At 37.8% G+C, this 17534-nt stretch overlaps 2 protein-coding genes across 2 annotated transcripts; both read right to left on the bottom strand.

Moving 5' to 3' along the window:
- Positions 1-833: 833 nt before the first annotated feature.
- Positions 834-8851, bottom strand: smyd1a (SET and MYND domain containing 1a). Its single transcript, XM_037752413.1, has 10 exons — positions 8553-8851; positions 6041-6217; positions 4669-4882; positions 4388-4518; positions 3693-3731; positions 3225-3411; positions 3009-3101; positions 2749-2912; positions 1203-1371; positions 834-1049 (listed from the first exon to the last, which is right to left on the bottom strand). Exons 1-10 carry the CDS (start codon positions 8687-8689, stop codon positions 948-950), a joined length of 1413 nt encoding a protein of 470 aa, XP_037608341.1. The 5' UTR covers positions 8690-8851; the 3' UTR covers positions 834-947.
- A 1921-nt stretch (positions 8852-10772) lies between these two features.
- On the bottom strand, positions 10773-15075 carry spra (sepiapterin reductase a). Its single transcript, XM_037753505.1, has 3 exons — positions 14717-15075; positions 12276-12566; positions 10773-11777 (listed from the first exon to the last, which is right to left on the bottom strand). Exons 1-3 carry the CDS (start codon positions 15036-15038, stop codon positions 11587-11589), a joined length of 804 nt encoding a protein of 267 aa, XP_037609433.1. The 5' UTR covers positions 15039-15075; the 3' UTR covers positions 10773-11586.
- Positions 15076-17534: the final 2459 nt, after the last annotated feature.

Genomic DNA, 17534 nt, shown 5'->3' with positions numbered 1-17534 from the left:
TTTGAAAAATTTCATGAAAAAAGTCATAGTACAGTATTTTGAAAAATTTCATGAAAAAGTCATAATATAATATTTTGAAAAATTTCATGAAAAAAAGTCAAATTATAGTATGTCGAAAAATTTCATGAAAAAAAGTCATAGTATAGTATTTTGAAAAATTTCATGAAAAAAAGTCAAATTATAGTATTTTGAAAAATTTCATGAAAAAAAGTCATAGTATAGTATTTTGAAAAATTTCATGAAAAAAGTCATAGTACAGTATTTTGAAAAATTTCATGAAAAAGTCATAATATAATATTTTGAAAAATTTCATGAAAAAAAGTCAAATTATAGTATGTCGAAAAATTTCATGAAAAAAAGTCATAGTATAGTATTTTGAAAAATTTCTTGAAAAAAAGTCATCGCATAGTATTTTGAAAAATTTCATGAAAAAAAGTAAAATTATAGTATGTCAAAATTTCATGAAAAAAAGTCATAGTATAGTATTTTGAAAAATTTCATGAAAAAAAGTCATAATATAATATTTTGAAAAATTTCATGAAAAAAAGTCATAGTATAGTATGTTGAACAATTCCATGAAAAAAAGTCATAGTATAGTATCTAGAAAAAAAGTAAAAAAAAACCCCATAGTATAGTATGTCGAAAAAGTAAAAAAAGTCATAGTATAGTATGTCGAAAAAATAACAAAAAGTCATAGTATAGTATGTCAAGTATTCAGTAGTAGGTGATTTGATTGCCTCAGGTGAACTTGTGACCTCAGTATCTCTGAAATCCTGGCTCCAAGCCTGGTTGTCAGGAATGCTTTTCGTTTGTGTGTAAGTGATCACAACATGTTGTCTTTCCACTTTAATTGTAGATACTGTACATGATACATACTGTGTTACATCTGCACATGTTGATTTTAACAGAACAGGGTATCATCAGTGATTATTGCTCTTTGCATCGGCTTAAGAGCTGCCGGTCTTCAGAGCAGCATCCCTCATGGTGTGGTACGCAGACTCATTCTGCTTGAACATCTTCAGCTCCATCTCAGTCTGCCTGCGCATAGACTGAAGGCATAAAAAAAAAAGCAAGATTACTGGGAGAATTAAATAATACTTCCAATGTTACCACTTAGTTTGTAGAAACTATATTTTCAATATGTAGTTATTACGCTACAAGTCACAGCCCGATACATAAAAGAAAACTACTGCATAGTGTACCTCCAGGTCTTTGGTGATGGCGTGGTTGGGTCCGTGGGTGACCATGAGGATGCCGTAGGCCTTGCAGATCAAGCCGTGACCCACTTCTATCTGCCCTGCGTGCCAGTGGGTGACGCCTGCCCGCATGATGGCCATGCCCAACAGGGCATTGTTGTGGTGGTAAAGCTTTCTGCAGAAACAAAAAGTCCCATGGAGAGACCCAAACCAACAATGAATGTATCCTGTATTCAAAGCCTGATATATCTTATGTGCCATAGAGCTACATAGTCGTCCACAGACTTTTAAAAGCACACCAATGAGCCAATAATACTCACTGGAGCATCAAATGTATATTAATACACTGCTTTAAATAGTCCCCAACAAATTTCCTCCTGTTTGAGTAACGTTCCCAAAAGCTACAGTACAGTGGCCTCGCAGCTTAAAGTGGCCGGACGTTATTGAGGTTTTTGCCTGATACACAAATGCACTTAATAGTTTTTAAACCAATTAAACCTAAAAATGTACTTGTCACAATATATATCAATATTGGGTAACACTTCATTTTACAGGTCCACAAATTTCATGGTAATTAGGTGAAAATTAGCAAGAAACCTATTTGAAATTTCTTTGGAATTTCTGCCAAATTACCCCAATATTTAACTCAAAATTTATCAAAAAAAAATTATTATAAACATTATTTATGCTAAAATAGCATATAATGGTTAAAATAAGGCCCTTAGGCTTGAGAAGCGGCTGTGTGCTGCTCTTCATCGGAGGTGGAAAACTAATAGAAGACACTTCTGATCAGGAACAAATCTCACCAATGTGTGACTTATTGTCTACACAAATGTAACCTGGTAGCTAATGTCATGATTCAGGGAGTTTTTTTAAGAAATTTCAAAGAAGTTATTTGCTAATTATTGTCTATTTATAAGAACATTGAGATAAAGTATATCAATTAACTTTGTATTATTTTCCTGGGAAACGATTAAATAAATTACCAGCTCTTGGGAAATGGATAACAGATAAATAATGTTTATAATAAAGTAATTTTTGATACATTTTGAGGTAAATATTGGGGTAATTTGGCAGTAATTCCAAAGAAATTTCAAAGAGGTTACTTGCTAATTATCACCTAATTACCATGACATTTGCGGACCTGTAAAATGAAGTGTTACCTAGTTTTTTAACCAATTAAACCTAAAAAATGTACTTAGTCACAATATATCGATATGCAAAATGCATCCACATACAGAACATAAAATGTTTTGACCTAACATATGATGAAATGCATCAGGATCATTCAAACACCTAGATGATTATTATATTTTGTATTAAGGTGTGAACACATTGAGGTTTCTCTTTCCCAACTCCAAAGTTTTAAAGGTTTCAACGGTAATCTATGGTGACATAGGGGGTTTCTATGCAAATATATATGGAACATGGGGAGTTTATACATAAATCTTAACAATAACTTCATACTGATCTCGTCTCAGGCAGGATACCTAATGTCTTCAGTGTGATCACGGTTAATGTGCACTAGTTACTCTCTCCCTGCAGCACTCACATATATCCCTCCACCATCCTGCGGGCGTAGTCTGCAGCCTCAGAGAAGCACTGCAGGTATGAGAGCACCTCGCTGCCAACGCTGAGCACACGCAGCTGATACAGGTGAGTGTCAGCCAAGACGTTCTCCTGCTTCTCCAGACACTCGTGACACAACTTCACCACCTGAGAGAGGACAGACAGAGTACAGTACAGTACAGGGGAGAGACAGTGAAGCATGATGAAGAGAGAAAGAAATGCAGACAGCTGAGTGTTGTGTACCTCGTGGAAATCCTTCTTGATATGGGACCTGTTGATCTTCTCCAGACATTCTTTACTGAAGGCAGTCACCTCTTTCACCTTATCAGCAGAGGGCTGAGAGGGAGACACAGGGACAACAGCGCTAACAGGAATATATGGTTTGAATCATAATCATAAAAGTGAAATAAAGAAAAGGATTCTGTATTTTGTGTGACTGTTATCATATGTAAAGCCAACTTTGTTCTCTGCGGCAGCCATCATGAGGTCATCCTTGATGTGCTGGCTGCAGTGTTGGCAGGTGCACTCAAAGTGGAAATGCTCCTTCAGCCTCTTCTGGCGGTCAGCAGACAGGTTGAGGAAGTCCACGTAGCTGACGGTCAGCTCCTCACCTTCTGGGATTTTCCCCACAGCTCGCAGCTCGATCCTTGAACAGAGGAGGACCAGACTGGTTTTCTGGATCTGATAATGCATGGTTTAATGGTACTCCTCTGCTGCACTGGATGCAGCAAATCCCACGATATTACTGATAAAATCAGTACAAGTTGAAAGTTGATTCAATTGATTGCTAAGTTGTTTGAGTGGTCCTGAAACAAATGTTGCTATAGGTCATGATTTATGTTCTGTATAGTTTTAGCACACGCATGTTTCAGCCATGTTATAGCCTCATCATATCATATATAGATATTGATCAGCTGCAATACGTACCTCCTCTGAGAGTGGAGAGCAGAAATCAATGCTGACTGGCTGCAAAAGAAAGCGACAGTCAGTTCATCCAAACATTTATAAGTTACGCTGGTCTTTTGTTTAAAATAAAGCATCAACGAGTCACAGTGGTCCACAAAATCTAGTTTTACTATTGTACTTTATGTTGTGCTCACATAATATATAATACTAAATAAAGTTCTATACTTAATTACTTAATTATTAGATATAATAGTAATTATAGCTGCTGTGCAGCTGCGGGATGGGCCGGGCATTTTGAGAAAGATGAAGAAGAAGCAGAAGAAGCAGCAGAACAAGAAGAAGTGACAGCAGAACAAGAAGAAGTGACAGCAGAAGCAACAGCAGAAGAAGAAGAAGCAGAAGTAGCAGAAGAAGAAGCAACAGAAGAAGATGAAGAAGAAGAAGAAGAAGATGCAGCAGAAGAAGAAGCAGAAGCAACAGCAGAACAAGAAGAAGTGACAGCAGAAGCAGCAGCAGAAGAAGAAGAAGCAGAAGTAGCAGAAGAAGAAGCAACAGAAGAAGATGAAGAAGAAGAAGAAGATGCAGCAGAAGAAGAAGCAGAAGCAGAAGAAGCAGCAGAATAAGAATATTGACAAAGACAGCATAGCTGCCCGGCCCCTAATAATAATTAGATAATTACACAGAGATTTTAAAGGAGCAGTAGCTTGGATACCTACTTGCCGTGGTTGAGGATGACAGTGCAGTTGGGCCAACAGTCATGGTTGACCAGACAAAGGTTGGGAAAAAGACCCACACCGACGGCCTGCAGGCCTCTCTGGTCGCTCAGCGTGAATCCATTACACTTGATCTACAGAGACACACAAGAGAGAGGGGAGGAAGTACAAACTAGTTTATTTCTGAAGCTGTCTTTAGTCCTGGTGCAGATTACAAACATATATAATATTACAGATGCATTACAGATTACATCAGTAATGCATAATGAGACATTCATTCTTACAATGCCAAAGATGTGAGAGATGTAGTCGACGGAGTGCTGCTTTCTTCCATAAGACCAGTACTCCTGGAAGGTGTGCACATCATTATTGAGCCGCTTGAGTTCTTCTTCAGGTAGGTCGGCCACGTGGTCCTCCAGCTGGTCCACGGAGATCAGCTGACTGTCTGACACGATGCCCGTGTCCTTCTGTGTACGCCACAGCACACGAGCAGCCAGACTGGGCAGAAAGAGAGAGACATCGCTGGCACTATCAGATATTGGTCAGTTCATGTGTCCTCCACTGAATCCTATACTGTACTAGACTACACCAGCACAATGCTCTGTAGTCAGTCTGTGTACATCCTCTTGATTGATTGATTGATGCCTATGATGCATCACACGATGTTCAGAATTACAGGAAGAAAAGCAAAATAAATGTCTCCAAAATTCACATATGAAATCATCACAGATTAATATAATCAGGTAAATACTGTGTAACCGAAGAAGGGTATATACTCTCTACAAAAAGATGCATTTCTTCTTGTTGTATTTTTGTAAAAGCATGAGAGTAAAGTTCTCGCTGAGGAAATGTCACCATCACTCTTGTGATTATTTACTTCCTATTTTTCAGGGGAGTAACATTTGCTGTTCAGATTGTCAAGCCCCTTGAGGCAAATTTGTGATTTGGATATTGGGCTGTATTAATTGACCTGACTTGACTTTACACAGCATCAGAGTTGAGACAAGGACAACGCCCTGTTCTGCAAAACAGGACCTCAGGTTGCTATGATTTCTTTCCTTGCAGTATTATACAAGTCAGTTTCATCAGCCGACTGATTAGGCTGTTGTCAGGCTAATAAATAGGCATTATCAGTCGCTATAAGCCCCATAGATGTGGGTCAATAGGGGCCTACTACACCCACTTGTAGGTTTTATCATCTATTCACATGGTAGATCACCGAAAGAAGGTATAAAAGAACACGACAGCGACCTCTAGCGACTCTAGTATCTATGACAGGAGCAGAAGCTGTATTATAGAAAGTGTGAAACTTCATAAGGGTACCCAAAACACAATGATTTTCCCTAAACTTAACTGTTTTTGTTGCCTAAACCTAAAGAAGTTGTAGTTTTTGTTGCCTAAACCTAAAGAAGCCTTTTTGTTTGTGTTCAAAACGTGACGTTTCATTCAGTTTTATATGTTAGAAAGTGTTGCTTTTAAGTTTAACTTTCACTTTTACAACATAGTAGGCGTAGTAGGCCCCTACTGACCCACATCTATGGTGCTTATCGCGACCGATAACGCCTCTTTAATGGCCTGATAACAGTCGAATCGGGTGGTTTCATACAACTTTCATTTCATCTGTCTCCTGCAGCTTCCTCTCCCAGTTGTCCTTACCGAACATGCTCGCTGGGCACCTTGCCGATCTTCTTGATGGCACCACATTCCTGCTTGTGTTCGTCCCAGCATGCAGTCTGGCAGGTCCGGTCGCAGTAATGGGCAAACTTACACTGGGCACAGCGGTGCAGTTTGGCCTGGTGCCGGAAACAGCTGTGGCACACCTGAGTGGCCAAACTGAGAGGGAAACAGACAAAACATAGAAACATTGCAGGTGCATGGAAAACAGTGACATCTGCAGTGAGAGGCCCCTGTGAAGATTTAGCACCAAAGAAGACGAAAGTGATTGAAGAGGCAAAAAACCCAAGTGGAAAGAAGTTAGTCAGTGCAGCTCACTCGAAACAGAACATTTTGCAAGGATGACAGAAGCTGCCAAAATAAATAATAAATAAATAAATAAATGAATAATATGCCATTAAATGTACCAAAAATAATATAAAAAATAGACTTACACATTAATGTTCCCTTTGATTTATTTATTTTTATTACTTTTTTAAATGTATTTATTTTTGTATTTATTTTTTATTTAAAATGTATTTATTCATTTCATCAAACACTCCCCCTGAAGTAATATTTCTTAAGAGTTCCCCAAAATAAAAGCCCAACATATAAACCTGAATTTCCTGTATTAGTCTGTTTTCTTGAACTTAACACAGTCAATTCACGTGTGTGTCTTTTTCCATCTTAGTGAGGGGGATGGTTTGCAGCTCCCTCACAATATGCATACTATAAACTATTCTATATACTATCTATGTAATATTGTTGAATATACAGTGTGCATGAACAAGACACATATACATGCACATAAATATCATAAATAAAATATTATCACAGCTCTCTGTTTTAAAAAAGCTTGCAAACATGATTACATTTCTATCCTCATATTTTCAGCTGACTGGATGCTGACTACAGACAGAAGCTCGCACTGTGTGAGTGAACAGAGTCCGTCTGTCTGTCTGTGTAAACAGTTTATTCAGTCCAAAGGAACAGTGAACAGACGTGTTAATGCTTCTGATGATTGTTGGAACGCAGCAAAGCCCTGTGCAGCTTCACACAAACAGACACACGCACGCTCTGTTCTCTCGCTGTAGTTTTGGACAGCTCCTTTCCTACATTAGGCAGATCCTCTCAGTGCATGCCTACTGTGCTGGACGCCCTCAGTGAGCCAACGTCCTGCAGCTACTCGCTCTTATATGGCTCAAAGACGACGCTACCAGATCTGTGTCTGGCATTCCAGCACATAGATAAACCAGGCTGCACTCGGCTGCCAACTATTTACAGAAAAAGTCCAGAACACTGTGTGCAATGTGCATGTTGCTGAAGGCAAAAAACTGCAGCTGCATTACATTACTGAAAAAGAAATGCAAGTTGAAGACAGAAGTCCAGGGGAGAAGTTTTACATGAGACAAAATGTGCAACAAAGTCAAACTAATTGTTGGAACATCTTACAATAACATCATTAGAAAAAGGAACATATTAGTTACAATAGTTAATTATTAAAGCTTCAGTAGGCAACAATGTTTTGGCATCATTGGGCAAAAATTCCATAATAACCTTTCAGCATATTGTAATTCAAGTGTCTGAGAGAAAACTAGACTTCTGCACCTCCTCATGGCTCTGTTTTCAGGCTTTAGCCCGTGACCGAAGACTTTGACCAATCACAGGTCATTTCAGAGAGAGACAGCGTTCCTATTGGCTGTGCTCCGGCTGGTGGGCGGTGCTTGGTATTTCCTCAAGAGATCTCAACATGGCTGCAGGGTCACAAACTTTCTCATTTTGACAGACCAGACCACTGAATGGTCTAGGGGCTAAAATATATTTCTAATCTGCACTGACATTATGAAGCGTCCTTTGACAGAGGACCTTGTAGAAATACAACAAAGGCTGAAATCCAACACAGGACGTTGGGGTTATATGGCACGCTCTGTAACAACTCAGCTACCAAGGCGCTCCATGTCTTATGTAAAACACTTGCTATACAAATAACCTTTTAGCAGCTGTAACACAATAATCCAATTTTAACATGTAGCATATTTGAACAGGGTCTAAAAAATAGAGGTATGACCAATGCATCATAGCACATACAGACTCGATAGACATTGATCTACTGCATGTAGAGAGAAGGAAATCGTCATTTCTCTATCCACATGCTACATGTGAGGTCACTAGAATCTCTAAGACTGATGTTTTATTCATTTTTAATTTATGAAATTATTTTTGAAATCTTGCAAAGTGTCAATTTTTGTGGTAGAGCGTCCTAGCTCTTGAAAACTGTATCCAAAAGTATGTCGAGCTCAAGCTCACATGACACCTTGACAGCTTTTTATTGCTGGTGTCATGAGAATTTTGGGCATCTAAGATATGAGGTCACACAGCTCAGAGAAGCCTGACCTACACGTCCACAACACACCGGCAGTGGTGTCAGCCAGATCTGCAAATACATGCACGGTAAGAAACGATCCTACCTGTCCATCTATTCTAAAAAACTACAACAACCGGGGAGCCCTCGTACCTGTCGAAGACCACAGCGGAGAAACTGGGCTCGGCGAAGACCACTTCCCCGGCCTTGAGCTCTTTGGTGGCCTTCAGGCCTCGACCTTTCTTCCCAGCATCAAACAGCTCAGCGCTCTCCATGTTCCCCACAGTCATTGTACTGGCTAAACAAAACACAGGAGGAGGCCGAGAGGAGGGAGAAAGCTGCTGAGGGTGGGACTGGCCGAGGGATACGGAACCAAACGAGCTGCAGAGAGTTCTCGGGAAATTCTAAGGAGCACTTTCCCCCCTCTCTCCTTAGCCCGACCCTGCTACAGCCAAAAATAAACTTACCCCCTCTAGAGGTTGTACAAACTCCCCAGAGTGGGGAGGGGGGTGAGCAGTGGGAAATTAGGCGCTGGGAAGGTAAGTAGAGGTAGTCTAAGGGTGTCGTCCCCTTCTTTGGGTTGGTTCCTCCTGTGGTATTTTGGTCCGGGGCAGCTGTGTCCGTCTGTCAGAGGCACATGACGGGAAACGGAGCTGCTCACATTAAGTGGCAGCCTCTTTCATGTATCTGCAACTCCCTACTGGTAGGCATGAAGATGATCTAGAATGCAGCAGCGCGACTGGTCTTCAACCAACCCAAAACAGCACACGTCACGCATCGAATTCAAAACAGCAACAACAATGGCTCCCGCCTACCTGAACTCCCTCATCCAGGTCTACACTACCATCACAACAAAGTCGCCAGCTAGACTCTTCTCCTCTGTAGTCTGTAGTGGTGGAATGAGTTACCGAACTTCATTCGATTCACTTCAAGTCCCTTTCCACCTTCATGAACACTTCCGCACCTGATGACATTCATGCTGCATTTATGTAATATACAGTATCAAGTTTAGGTAAGCACAAATAAAGCACAAATTTCCCATCAACATTTTTATGAAGTAATCAGTCGTACATTGAGGAATGTGTGAAAAATATTTTGAGTGTTTCTGTCACATATTGAAATGCTTATACTCAGCATTACAGCAGCATTAATCACTGTTTACTAATATAACTATTCATAAAAGATAGCATCTTATTAACATACTGTAAGGCACATTAAAACTACAACCCCCAGACTTCACAGTTAAGACTTAACATGGCACAGATTGGGGTCAGAGCACAATAATACATCAGTATCCGAATGACAATAACTGATAACATAAACATACAGTGAACCGCTCTGACAATAAACAAGCACTTCATTAAATAACGGTTATCACAACGTGACATGAAATCAACCAAAGAATAACACAGATACAGTACCAGGTTTCCTCTTTCTTTTTCCTTTACATACTGTAGAGCAGTGTGAATGATGTTGTCCCTTATGTCCGTGTCTTTGGCCTGTTTGTTGTATGATTTGTTGATGTATACTGTAACTTTCATGTGCTTTTATATGCATGTACTGTAATCAGGGGCATAATATGGCCTACAGAGCCAGTGTTTGGTTTGTATGTTCTGGGATACTGTACAAAGACACATGGCGGACTCCATGAAGAGGACCCGCTCCCTATGTCGATATGAAGGACTCATTCTAAGATAACGAAAACACAATGATTCGTATTTTCAGGGGATTATACACTAATGTATGAGGGAGTATTAGCGCCACATTGAGGAAAATAAAATAAATCCGAGATTTCGAGAATATATTCCTAATATTACAAGAATAAAGTCATAGGTTTATGTGAAAAAAGTCGTAATATTATGAGAATAAAGTTGTAATATTATAAGAATAAAGTTGTAAGTTTATGAGAATTAAGTCATAAATTTACGAGAAAAAAAGTCATAATATTATGAGAATAAAGTCAGAAGTTTAAGAGGAAAGAAGACGTAATATTATGAGAATAAAGTCTGAAGTTTACAAGAAAAAAAGTTGTAATATTACAAGAATAAAGTCATAATATTATAAAGCGGTGATTTTACGTGTTATTTTAGAGGGGAAATAGAGCAGCGTGCCGCCTGTGTGAAAATGAGGAACGTGGAGCATCTTGTGAAGTTATACTTTAGTTTAGGTTTCACAAATAATTAAATACTTCATCTTTTGGCACATCAGCACCACATTATCATCAGTATCAGGACCTTGAAAAGATTGTGCAAGAAACTGTGTTTATTCTGAAGAAAGAACCACACGGACCTGAAGGGGAAACTGCCTCTTTTGTGGAGGAGGAAATTACATTTTTTTCGTAAAGTTATGACTTTATTCACGTAATATTACGACTTTTTTTCTTGAAATAGTATGACTTTATTCTCATTAAATTAAGATTTTATTCTCGTAATATTATGACTTAATTCTCGATGTGGCCCTAATACTCTATCGTACTAATGAATACATGGTTATTAATATTATATTCCATTTCTGCCAATAGATCCCCCTAAATGCTACACAAGGCCTGATGTCATGTGTTGTAAAATTGTTGCTATCTTGCATTATGTGTGAGCTGGAGATGATTTATTATGTAGCCGAAGCACCTGAAGTAAAGCACTAGAACATCTACAAATGGCATCCTGCTACATAGCAAATGATTAACTGAGGTGTTTCGTGTTATGTTCATTATTCACAACTTTGGTCTTGGCAATGCTCAAACTGGCCATCTTGTTACCAACCACCATGTCTTTTTTGGTCTAGTCTCAACCGTGGGGATATCACTAAACTGCCTGTACATTGATTAAAACATCATTACTGTGATTGCTCAGAGAAAACAAAGGAACATTCACACACATAACATTCACCTCTGCAATGTCTACACATAAACACTGAATATGGCAATTAAAGAGGTGAAGGAAGAGGAATCTTCATTTGATTTCTGTGGGTGTTTTTATGGGAATGTGGGTCTTTCAGACTAATCTGAGGAGGATCTGGGACTCACACTTATCTGGTCTTGGTCTCAACCCCTCAAAGTCTTGGTCTCAGTCTTGATACACTCTGGTTTTGGTCTCGGTTTAGATGGTCTTGACTACAACATGGGTGGTAGGTTTCAATTGAAATCAAGGCACACAGAGAAATGATCTGTAATAAGAGTAAGTTTTAGCATCTAGAGGTCAAAGACGTCGATGTGAGCTCCTGATGCGTAGGTGTCTTCCAGAAGCAGCTTCATCAGCTTGGCACAGGACGCCTCACAGGTGAGCAGCGTGCCCTGAGCGTGCATGTCGGTAAAGGACTTCCTGAGGTTGGGATCGGCTGTTTTGGATCTGGCCGTCACCTGCATGGCCGTGTCCAGAGGCCCTGGTACGATACAGAGGACAGAGGTGAATGGAGTTCAAAGGTTCGAAAGGACAGAACAAACACATTGGCCCAATTCCACTGCCGGTACAAACATTTACTGTAAACTGCTCAAACTGATAAACATTTAATGTATTCTACTTTATTGTCATACAGATGTCATCAATTTAAAGTAAATAGATTGTATTTAGGATCAAATATACCCTTGTCCAGTCTAGAAAACAGTAGGCATGTTCATTTGATTGTAAAATGTTGTATATTTATAAATATTTAAACAACATATATTTATTATTTTGTGTTTCCAGTTGGATCACGGCCTTGCAGCAGCTGCTGGTATGTTTTCATTTTAAAAGGTAAGGGGAACTTTAAAATGTGGTAAAACTGGAATTGAGCATCACGACTCCTTTAGGAAGACCTCATTCAAGTCCTCTAACTGTCCAACAACTCATGGCTGACTGGTTGGACTTTGAATGTGAGGAGCACAAACAGAAGGTTGCTCACCTGGAGAGTAGCTGAGCACCCGGAGGTCCGGCTCCTCCTTCACCAGCACATTGAACATCATCTCTCTGGCGGCCTTGCCGGTGCAGTACAGCACCCAGGAGGGGAAAGCCTGCAGGGCGCACAGCGAGGTGATGTTGATCACGGTGCGGCGCAGACCTGGACGCTGTGGGAAAGCCTGCAGGACGTTGGCGGTGAGGCACAGGGAGGAGCTGACGTTGAGAGACAAGTAAGAGTCCACCTCGGCCATGTCGGTGAAGCTTTTGGCGTAGCGGGACACGTCCCCCAGGGAGGCTGGGAAGAGGGAAGGAGGGGTTAATAATAGTGTGTGTCTCCGTCTACATGCCTCGTGAGTGTTTTCATCAACTAGTTTTATGTAAATATTCTCAAAAGGAGGCAACAAGATCACAACATTAAAAGACGTTTTCACTGTTCTGAGAGAAACTAGACTTCTGCACCTCCTCATGGCTCTGTTTCCAGGCTTTAAAAAATCGAGCCCGTGACAGAAGACTTTGACCAATCACAGGTCATTTCACAGAGAGAGAGCGTTCCTATTGGCTGTGCTCCGGCTGGTGGGCGGTGCTTGGTATTTCCTCAACTTGATCCCTACTGTTTACTGACACAATAACTGAAGGCTATTTACTGCTTCCTAACTACCTCACATCCTTCCTCTCACTTAAATACAGTAAATAGCCTTCAGCACATGATCCAGGATCTGCTCCCACCCAGTAACTCACCCAAAACACTTAATTTCATGCTTCAAAACAGAGTTAATGTGTCAGTAAACTGACCAACGCCACCAAAATGAAAGGTTTTGTCATCGTGTGAGCCATACTGGTCAAAATGTTTAGATGTTTTTTCACCACGGCGTCAAATCAAATACAAATCTCTGTTTCGTTCTATTGTTTGTTGACTGTTTACTGTACTATACCAGAATGTCAGTTTTGTCTAGCTGAATGTGTGTCACACTGAGCTGTTTAGATTACTATTTCAACAGCAGGTAAAAGATTACTGGGAAAAGTCAATACTGTAGTAGCTACACAGAAAAAGGAGATATGGAAGAATGTATTTGCGTAGCAATGCGTTACATATATTGTAAACAGAAAATTCCCTTTTGATTTTTCATGTTAAAAGGTCCCATATTGTAAAAAGTGAAATTTTCATGTCTTTTATATTATAAAGCAGGTTTAAGTGCTATATAAATACTGTTAAACTATCAAAACGCTCAATATACGGAGAAATACACAAAGCCCGTATTCAGAAATTGTGCGTTTGAAACAAGCCATTAGGATTTCGGTCCATTTGTGATGTCACAAATATACAATATTGACATGGTTTTAAACGTAAACATTCTAAATGTGTCCCAGTTTATGCTAATGTATATAGTATGTTATGCACACTTTGCTAATATAGTAACTTGCACACTTTGCTAATGTATATAGTAACTTGCACACTTTGCTAATGTATATAGTATATTGCACACTTTACTAATGTATATAGTATCTTGCACACTTTGCTAATGTATATAGTATGTTATGCACACTTTGCTAATGTATATAGTATATTGCACACTTTACTAATGTATATAGTAACTTGCACACTTTGCTAATGTTTATAGTATATTGCACACTTTACTAATGTATATAGTATCTTGCACACTTTGCTAATGTATATAGTATGTTATGCACACTTTGCTAATATAGTAACTTGCACACTTTGCTAATGTATATAGTAACTTGCACACTTTGCTAATGTATATAGTATATTGCACACTTTACTAATGTATATAGTATCTTGCACACTTTGCTAATGTATATAGTATATTGCACACTTTACTAATGTATATAGTATCTTGCACACTTTGCTAATGTATATAGTATGTTATGCACACTTTTCTAATATAGTATCTTGCACACTTTGCTAATGTATATAGTATCTTGCACATTTTACTAATGTATCTTGCACACTTTGCTAATGTATATAGTATCTTGTAAACTTTTCTAATGTATAGTAACTTGCAAACTTTTCTAATGTATAGTAACTTGCACACTTTGCTAATGTATATAGTAACTTGCACACTTTGCTAATGTATATAGTATATTGCACACTTTACTAATGTATATAGTATCTTGCACACTTTGCTAATGTATATAGTATATTGCACACTTTACTAATGTATATAGTATCTTGCACACTTTGCTAATGTATATAGTATGTTATGCACACTTTGCTAATATAGTATCTTGCACACTTTGCTAATGTATCTTGCACACTTTGCTAATGTATATAGTATCTTGCAAACTTTTCTAATGTATAGTAACTTGCAAACTTTTCTAATGTATAGTAACTTGCACACTTTGCTAATTTGCACACTTTGCTTATGTATATAGTAAAAAAAAAAAAAAAAAAAAAACACATAAAAAAAGTGAGAGGTTGCTTCTTACCTGCGTTGTTGACCAGTATAACGTGATCAATATCCTCAGAGAAAGCGTCCTTAGATGCTGTGACAACCTTCTCCAGTCCTTGCATCTGACTCAGATCTGCCACCACACACTCCACCAGCAGGCCCGCTCTGCCGGCCTCAGACTCGGCCAGCTCCGCCTGCACAGCCCGCAGGTCATCACCGGAGCGGGCCGTGAGGACGAGCGCCGAGCCGGGCTTCACCAACCGGGACATCTCTCTCGCGATGGTCCGCCCGAAGCCTCTGGAGGCCCCGGTGATGATGCAGAGCGCACGGCCCAGGTCCTGGTCCGTAGGAGTCGACATGGTTGTGAAGCTCAGCAGCAGCAGCAGACTGATCCTCCTTCACCTAGTGGCTGCTTCTTCTTCTTCATGGCTTTTATACCATTCGTTACCCTGTCGCCATCTCCCGGTGTCACACTAATTCACACACAATAGGCCTACCTGAAGAACAAACAAAGCTCTATAGTATCTGTCTCATCCACAATCCATCTTATTTTAGTCCTGTAATAATGTTGCACATGTTGAATTTTGCACATTTTCTACCTCAATTATTTTTCATTGAAGAATAAAACATTGTATCTTGCACACTTTACTAATATATATAGTATCTTGCACACTTTGCTAATATATATAGTATCTTGCACACTTTGCTAATATATATAGTATCTTGCACACTTTACTAATATATATAGTATCTTGCACACTTTGCTAATATATATAGTATCTTGCACACTTTGCTAATATATATAGTATCTTGCACACTTTGCTAATATATATAGTATCTTGCACACTTTGCTAATATATATAGTATCTTGCACACTTTGCTAATATATATAGTATCTTGCACACTTTGCTAATATATATAGTATCTTGCACACTTTACTAATATATATAGTATCTTGCACACTTTGCTAATATATATAGTATCTTGCACACTTTGCTAATATATATAGTATCTTGCACACTTTGCTAATATATATAGTATCTTGCACACTTTGCTAATATATATAGTATCTTGCACACTTTACTAATATATATAGTATCTTGCACACTTTGCTAATATATATAGTATCTTGCACACTTTGCTAATATATATAGTATCTTGCACACTTTGCTAATATATATAGTATCTTGCACACTTTGCTAATATATATAGTATCTTGCACACTTTACTAATATATATAGTATCTTGCACACTTTGCTAATATATATAGTATCTTGCACACTTTACTAATATATATAGTATCTTGCACACTTTACTAATATATATAGTATCTTGCACACTTTGCTAATATATATAGTATCTTGCACACTTTACTAATATATATAGTATCTTGCACACTTTACTAATATATATAGTATCTTGCACACTTTGCTAATATATATAGTATCTTGCACACTTTGCTAATATATATAGTATCTTGCACACTTTGCTAATATATATAGTATCTTGCACACTTTGCTAATATATATAGTATCTTGCACACTTTGCTAATATATATAGTATCTTGCACACTTTACTAATATATATAGTATCTTGCACACTTTACTAATATATATAGTATCTTGCACACTTTGCTAATATATATAGTATCTTGCACACTTTGCTAATATATATAGTATCTTGCACACTTTGCTAATATATATAGTATCTTGCACACTTTACTAATATATATAGTATCTTGCACACTTTACTAATATATATAGTATCTTGCACACTTTACTAATATATATAGTATCTTGCACACTTTGCTAATATATATAGTATCTTGCACACTTTGCTAATATATATAGTATCTTGCACACTTTGCTAATATATATAGTATCTTGCACACTTTGCTAATATATATAGTATCTTGCACACTTTGCTAATATATATAGTATCTTGCACACTTTGCTAATATATATAGTATCTTGCACACTTTGCTAATATATATAGTATCTTGCACACTTTACTAATATATATAGTATCTTGCACACTTTGCTAATATATATAGTATCTTGCACACTTTACTAATATATATAGTATCTTGCACACTTTACTAATATATATAGTATCTTGCACACTTTGCTAATATATATAGTATCTTGCACACTTTACTAATATATATAGTATCTTGCACACTTTGCTAATATATATAGTATCTTGCACACTTTGCTAATATATATAGTATCTTGCACACTTTGCTAATATATATAGTATCTTGCACACTTTGCTAATATATATAGTATCTTGCACACTTTGCTAATATATATAGTATCTTGCACACTTTACTAATATATATAGTATCTTGCACACTTTGCTAATATATATAGTATCTTGCACACTTTACTAATATATATAGTATCTTGCACACTTTACTAATATATATAGTATCTTGCACACTTTGCTAATATATATAGTATCTTGCACACTTTACTAATATATATAGTATCTTGCACACTTTGCTAATATATATAGTATCTTGCACACTTTGCTAATATATATAGTATCTTGCACACTTTGCTAATATATATAGTATCTTGCACACTTTGCTAATATATATAGTATCTTGCACACTTTACTAATATATATAGTATCTTGCACACTTTGCTAATATATATAGTATCTTGCACACTTTGCTAATATATATAGTATCTTGCACACTTTGCTCATATATATAGTATCTTGCACACTTTGCTATTATATATAGTATCTTGCACCCTTTGCTAATATATATAGTATCTTGCACACTTTGCTAATATATATAGTATCTTGCACACTTTGCTAATATATATAGTATCTTGCACACTTTGCTA

This window comes from Sebastes umbrosus, chromosome 19, assembly GCF_015220745.1.
Source record: "Sebastes umbrosus isolate fSebUmb1 chromosome 19, fSebUmb1.pri, whole genome shotgun sequence".
NCBI classification, from domain to species: domain Eukaryota; kingdom Metazoa; phylum Chordata; class Actinopteri; order Perciformes; family Sebastidae; genus Sebastes; species Sebastes umbrosus.
Note: the sequence above shows the minus strand (reverse complement) of the source record. Positions and strands in the feature narration are given on the sequence as shown.